We start from the raw sequence: 6,766 nt of genomic DNA, 5'->3' as shown, positions 1-6,766 counted from the left end.
CCCAGCTTGTACATCTGGCAATTCTTGCTCCATGAATTGCTGAAGTCTACCTTGCAGGATCTTGAGCATTACCTTACTGGCATGTGAAATGAGCGCCACTATTCGATAGTTTGAACATTCTTTAGTGTTTCCCTTTTTTGGTATGGGGATATAAGTTGATTTTTTCCAATCTGATGGCCATTCTTGTGTTTTCCAAATTTGCTGGCATATAGCATGCATTACCTTGACAGCATCATCTTGCAAGATTTTGAACAGTTCAGCTGGGATGCCATCGTCTCCTACTGCCTTGTTATTAGCAATGCTTCTTAGGCCCATTCAACCTCACTCTTCAGGATGTCTGGCTCTAGCTCACTGACCACACCGTCAAAGCTATCCCTGATATTGTTATCCTTCCTATACAGGTCTTCCGTATATTCTTGCCACCTTTTCTTGATCTCTTCTTCTTCTGTTAGGTCCTTGCCATCTTTGTTTTTGATCATACCCATTTTTGCCTGGAATTTACCTCCAATGTTTCTAATTTTCTGGAAGAGGTCTCTTGTCCTTCCTATTCTATTGTCTTCTTCCACTTCTGCGCATTGCTTGTTTAAAAATAATTCCTTATCTCTTCTGGCTAACCTCTGGAAGTTTGCATTTAATTGGGCATATCTCCCCCTATCACTGTTGCCTTTTGCTTTCCTTCTTTCTTGGGCTACTTCTAGTGTTTCAGCAGATAGCCATTTTGCCTTCTTGGTTTTCTTTCTTTGGGATGTATTTTGTTGCCGCCTCTTGAACAATGTTGCGGACTTCTGTCCATAGTTCTTCAGGGACCCTATCTACTAAGTCCAGTCCCTTAAATCGATTCTTCACCTCCACTGCATATTCCTTAGGAATATTAGTGAGTTCATATCTAGCTGATCTATGGGTCTTCCCTAATCTCTTTAGTCTGACCCTAAATTGTGCAAGAAGAAGTTCGTGATCTGAACTACAGTCAGCTCCAGGTCTTGTTTTTACCGACTGTATAGATGTCCGCCACCTTTGGCTGCAAAGGATGTAGTCAATCTGGTTTCGGTGTTGTCCATCTGGGGAAGTCCATGTATAAAGCCATCTCTTAGGTTGCTGGAAGAGGGTGTTTGTTATGCACATTGAGTTGTCTTGGCAAAATTCTATCAGCCTATGTCCTGCTTCGTTTTGTTCACCCAGGCCATGCTTACCTGTAATTCGAGGTGTCATTTGACTGCCCACCTTAGCATTCCAGTCTCCCGTGATGAAAATGTGTAAAGAATATACTATGACCAGCCCATGAACTTTATGACTGAACACATATTTAACCTGGATCTCTTCAGCCTACATCAAACCCTTTATAGATTTCATCATGCCAACAGTGGGAAAAAATCATTGCACACTTTAACACTAAAAAATTGCTTCTTTAATTTCAAACAAGACAGGCATTATCTAGAAGAATATCTGGATAGAACAAGATAGGATGGGCAACAATGGGGCAAAACACATAATTATGGAGAGTTTATTGATAACAATAAACAAACAAAACCATATTCATATATGTTTTCACTGACAAATACAATTCACAGGTAAATTGATCTCCACAAAGAGATATTTACATGCCAGATTCACATGCATTTGCACATAACTCCTCAGATGACAAGGCCTAAACAAAATGGACACCACTGTTCTCTTTAAGATGTCCATATTACCATATTACCACCATCACCACACTGCATCACATCTTCACTCACGCCTGAAGCCAATGCTCCTTCAGCAAACCTACGCATCGCATGACTCCTTTTCAGTTGGAGAAAGGCTGAAATATTGCCTGCCTTTGCTGACAACTGCAATGTAGTTTTAAGGTGACTTTTTGAGGTGCATGAAGACAAATGAGATATTATTTACAATGGGTGCCATGGAGTAGCTTCACATGTGCTTTCTTCTTATCTATCTCTTCTCATTTCCTGGCTTCAGCCCTCTGTGACTCATTACGATACCCAACTTATGTGAAATTAGCATAAGCCATTGCTTAGCTGCAAATCAGAAACCGGTCAAACCACAATTTCTGATTTAAACATGAAGCAAGCTCCTATTTTTTCCCCAGATCATAGTTTTTGGGATATCATAGCAAGCCATGGTCATATCCAGCTGTCAAACAATATTCCATGCTCAATGTTCTGTCAAACTGGGAGAGAACTGACTGAAGGCCATTCATAGTAGCAAATCATGGTCCAATTACGTTGGAACAAGAAGAAAAGTGACACTTTCTTCTTATACCCAGGATAAGGTTGCATTTGCCCCAGCTAAATGCTCCAACGCATAATTGTTTCCATGATTATGAAACCAGTAAATCTGCTATGAGTGACTTTTTAAAAAGTCCCAGTGGAAGAGTAGATGCCTACACTTAAGAAACGATGGTTTTGTCAGTCAGCAAAAGTAGCATACCTGGGGGAGAAAAGAAAAAAATGAGGTATATTAAGACACCTAAGTCAAAAGCAGAGATAGTAATATTTTATTTTATTTTATTTTAAAAAAAGAGGCCTGGTGCTTATTTACACCTGTCTACAAGCCTTGACAATTCAAGTGTTTTGGACTTCATCTCCCAACTGTCCCAGCCAGCATGGCCAAAGGCAAGAAACTAAGTCCTTTAAACCATCACTAGTGGCACAAGCATTACATGGGCATGAAAAGTAGAAAAGAAGAGGCAACTGCAGGACTTTTAGGCCTTCTAGAAAACACAACTCACCCGTGATGAAGTACATAAGAATGGAGGCCCAGCCCAAGCTGAAGGATGAGCCAAATACTAGTAAATGTTGGGCGTATGCTGGGGATCTTCTAACAGTGGCCGTGAATAGAGACATGGCAACCAGGATGAGGAAACCTACGGCCAAAAGGGAAGGAAAAGAAGTGTGTGAATCTATTGAGAGCTGAAACTATTGAGACCAGCCTAGTTTACCCTCACCCATCAACCAAGCGGTCTGCACCCCTTATTTTCAAGAAAGAACACCATGGCTGAAGCTCTTCTGTCCTCCACTAAGGACAGCTTATGTTCACCAACTCTTAATTTAGAGCTGCCCTGGGACAAGGAACTGAAGGACTGCCCAGTCTAGGTCTATTGATCAACCACAGAGCCATCCATATGAGCAAGACGTACACCATAGTAAATGAGCAGGAGCTCCAGCATGTGACCAGCTGGCTTGAACTGTCTACCAAGGCCAACCAACGGCTCACAATTTCTTTCTGGAAGAGCTGGTCTCCCTCCACCCGTCCCTTTGGATTGTGACCCTAAAGGCAGGGAATCTTTCTTTTGCTCCCTCTTTTTAATCTGCCTGAGCTGTTTTGGGAAGCAAAGATTGTCTGGAAAACCCCTTTTGGTTCTAGACAGATGCCAAAGAGCTTGACAGCTGGAATAATTTCAGGAAATACCTGAGTTCAAACCTGCGGCATCCTGCAAAGCACAGGTTCAGCCCCTGAGGGAAGGGATCTGTATTTACAAAGTCCCACAAATAAGGGCTGAGAAATGCTTCCTAAAAGATGCCTTGAGCATGTGGAGGCATGAACATAGGCCCTCCCTGGAAGTTTTGTCCTGGAATTGTGCAGCAGCTGCAGAGCTACATGACTCCAGAAAGAGACCCAGCTGCTTTTAAAGAGTTGCAGGCAGAGGCTGTGTTTGCACCCTGTACCCACTCCAAAACACCTTGTTTGGAGTAATTCTAAAGTGCTGCCCGGCCCTACCACCAACCTGCACTGAAGCTGAAGATGGCAGCTGCTCTTATCACTGATACATTGTATAGCTTCTTACGTTCAAAAGAGACGCAAATGAAAAGCAATCCTATGAGGCCACAGAAGAGTGCAGACAGCAGGAAGGCACGGGTAACATGGATGTGCAAAGCTGTGACAGAGAAAAGAAAACATTAGTGGGTGTGGGTGTGTGTAACTGCCTTGTGCCTCAAAGAGTATTCCAAGCCACAACATTTAACAGCAAGTTGCCAGGCTAAATAATAACCCCCATACAAAGCATCCAACCTACAATACATTTATGCCCCTTTTTTTACTAACAACCCTACAACTCCACAACTTTTTAAAAAAGAAATCTGAAAATTCCAGTCTGGCTCACCATTGCTTGCAACTCTGGGATGTAAAAAAAAATGCTAAGGTAAAATGAACCCCGAGGTCAGTTCCTGTTGTTGTCACAAATGTAGTGGTGGAAGTTGAAGTGAGATGCACACTGAAGTGAACTTTTAAAAAATAGATGGGTTTTACACCTCCACCTAGTTGGTCTTTAATTGGGATGTAAATTCAGTTTGGCCCAACTAGGTAGCAGCACCTAGCCAAAGTTTTCTCATCTTGAAATAGTGTTTGCATGGGAAAATCCAGGGTTAGAGGATAGACTGGAAAATCAGATTAACATGCTGGAAAAAAGCAATGGTGAATCACCATCATCTTGAGTTCGGCTCAAAGGTGTTGCCTTTTAAAATTCATTTAAAATTCAATTTGCTTCTTTTCTGGGCTGGGAAAACCACCACCTCTGTACAAGCTGGTGCAACTGCTGACACAACAACTGAAATAGCCCAAAAAGAGCATCCAGGGCTTGTCAAAACTGGGAGCAGCCCTGAATGCGTATTTGCATTAAGTGCAAATCCTGTCCTTTGAGAACCAGATTGTAAATGGATGGATGGATGAGCATCAACCTTAAGTATGACAAGGTGGAGTGGAGAGATCTTACCTAAGAGATTAAACTGATACAGATTGCATTTTGGATCTAAACAGATCTTCCAGAGACCACTGTGAGCCATGCCTCTGTGAGTTGTCTCCAGCACCCAGTAGGAGGTACTCAAGGACATATATTCCAACAGCAGACTGCCAGCTGAGCAAATTCCACTGCTGATCTTCAGGGGTTGGGTCAAGAAAGACAAGTCTGCCTCTAAACTGGAGACGCTTGTTAAAGAAATTACACTGGAAGTGGCTTCTCTGTATGGAGGATGAGGAAAAAGACTGTAAATTAAATGAATTAATATGATTACTCCTAATTCATTTTTTTTAAAAATCCTGATTAATAGTCATTTGGAGAAAAGTCCTGGGGATTGTCTACAAAGCCTGGTAGAAGGCGCAGGGGGATCTCAGGTTGCGGCCCAAGGCTGTGCTGGAAATATCCCTCTGAGATTTCTTGTTCTACTTGTTCTCTTACTTAAGAGAAGGATGACCCACTACGATTTTCATGGATGAGACTGTCAGGCTTCTCCTTGGCCGGCTGGACAGGAAAGAATCAACAGGCACACAAGAATCCAGGAATTTCTGATCAGGAATTTGTATAATAGCCAGTTTTTGCTGGCTGGGGAATTTTGGGAGTTGAAGCCCACACCTCTTAGAGTTGCCAGGGGGGAGAAACACTGATCTACAGGATGCCAAGGACCCATTCAAATCTGGTACAATCTCTGATTTTATTACACAAATTTCTTACAAATCATCTTCGTTCCTAGGTCTCTAGAACCTACAGTGTAAATGTGTAGAATGGGGTACATCTTAGCACTCATGCAGAGGCGGCCAGGAGAACAATAGCGAAATATTATTTATATTTTTGGTGCTAAGTGGATTGATCAATGTATTTACTTTACATCCTATCACCACGCACCTATCTGAAATAACTCCATGTAAAAAAAAATTGATCATTAAACCTGTAGACATTAACCAATTCATCTAATTAGAATTACAATTAAAACAGATGTTAAATCAAAATCTATGTACATCTATCCTTTCTTTACATTTAAAGGTTGTTTCTTTATAACCTATTTATGTGAACAGAATTCAACTATATAAAACCCCTAACTTTTCAAATGGGAATATGAAAATCTGCAGGGACAAGGAATTAATTACAAATGCCATGATTCATTATTTCTACAGATGTTTGTGGGGCAATCTTGATCAGCTAAGAACCACCACTGTACTTTCCTCATGTTGTTGAAACGTTAGGGGAGGACAAAATGCAGGTCAAGGTTTTCAGTTTTTTTAGACCTTACCCCTTTCTCCCTCCCACAACAGGTCCAACAGCCACACCTTTCTGCCATTTCGGGCAGTATCTCTGCAATGGAAGCAAGGATGGAGAATCAGCAACCTCTTCTGAAACCAACCTGGTTGCCTCAGCTACCACCACTGGTTTCCTAGGCTACCACTGGAATCTGCACTGATGGGTGCAAATTCCGACCAATGAGGTTTTTGGGTTCTTCGGTCCCCAAGGATTCTGGCCAATTAGATCAATGTTGCACAACAAGGGGAAGAGAGTTTTGTTTTTATTGTAATTTAAATTTTATAAACTTCCTTGTGAAGGGACAGAAGTGTGAGGAGGAGAAGGAAGAGGTGAAAGGAGAAAGGTGGGCATAGACCCCATGGTATCATTTCTGACTCCTTACCAAGAGACTTCAGAAATTACATAGGGGCACCTTCAGAAGTTGCTAAACTGGCCTTTCTATCAGTATCTATCCATCCATCCATCCATCTTAAGTCACTGGGTTTTTAAATTGTTTTTAATAGTGAAATACAGGCATCTACAACATCAACAGAAATAAACGAACAGTGGCTATACAGAGAGAAATGGTCTTATAAAAATAAAATACTGCTATATTATATAGGGAGATGATCTCATTTCTAACTTCCCCGGTGTCCTCTTTCAACCACGCTTCTTTAATCATGCCATTCTGTTTGGAGAAATAAAATTAGGTGAATAAAATTGAACCTTAACTTTATCTGCATCCTTGAAATGCCCACAATGACAACTCTGCTCAAGTTT

The 6,766-nt window shown here is 41.5% G+C and overlaps 1 protein-coding gene across 1 annotated transcript; it reads right to left on the bottom strand.

The window, feature by feature from the left end:
- Window positions 1-1,382: 1,382 nt before the first annotated feature.
- On the bottom strand, window positions 1,383-5,042 carry LOC134503513 (protein NKG7-like; the record flags this gene model as incomplete). The annotated part of the gene is made up of 4 exons (XM_063312313.1): window positions 1,383-2,427; window positions 2,729-2,863; window positions 3,725-3,874; window positions 4,709-5,042. Coding segments are annotated over 4 exons (660 nt in total), but the record flags the coding sequence as incomplete, so codon positions are not given.
- Between the last annotated feature and the right edge of the window lie 1,724 nt (window positions 5,043-6,766).

Source organism: Candoia aspera, chromosome 10 (assembly GCF_035149785.1).
Source record: "Candoia aspera isolate rCanAsp1 chromosome 10, rCanAsp1.hap2, whole genome shotgun sequence".
Classification (NCBI taxonomy): domain Eukaryota; kingdom Metazoa; phylum Chordata; class Lepidosauria; order Squamata; family Boidae; genus Candoia; species Candoia aspera.
Note: the sequence above shows the minus strand (reverse complement) of the source record. Positions and strands in the feature narration are given on the sequence as shown.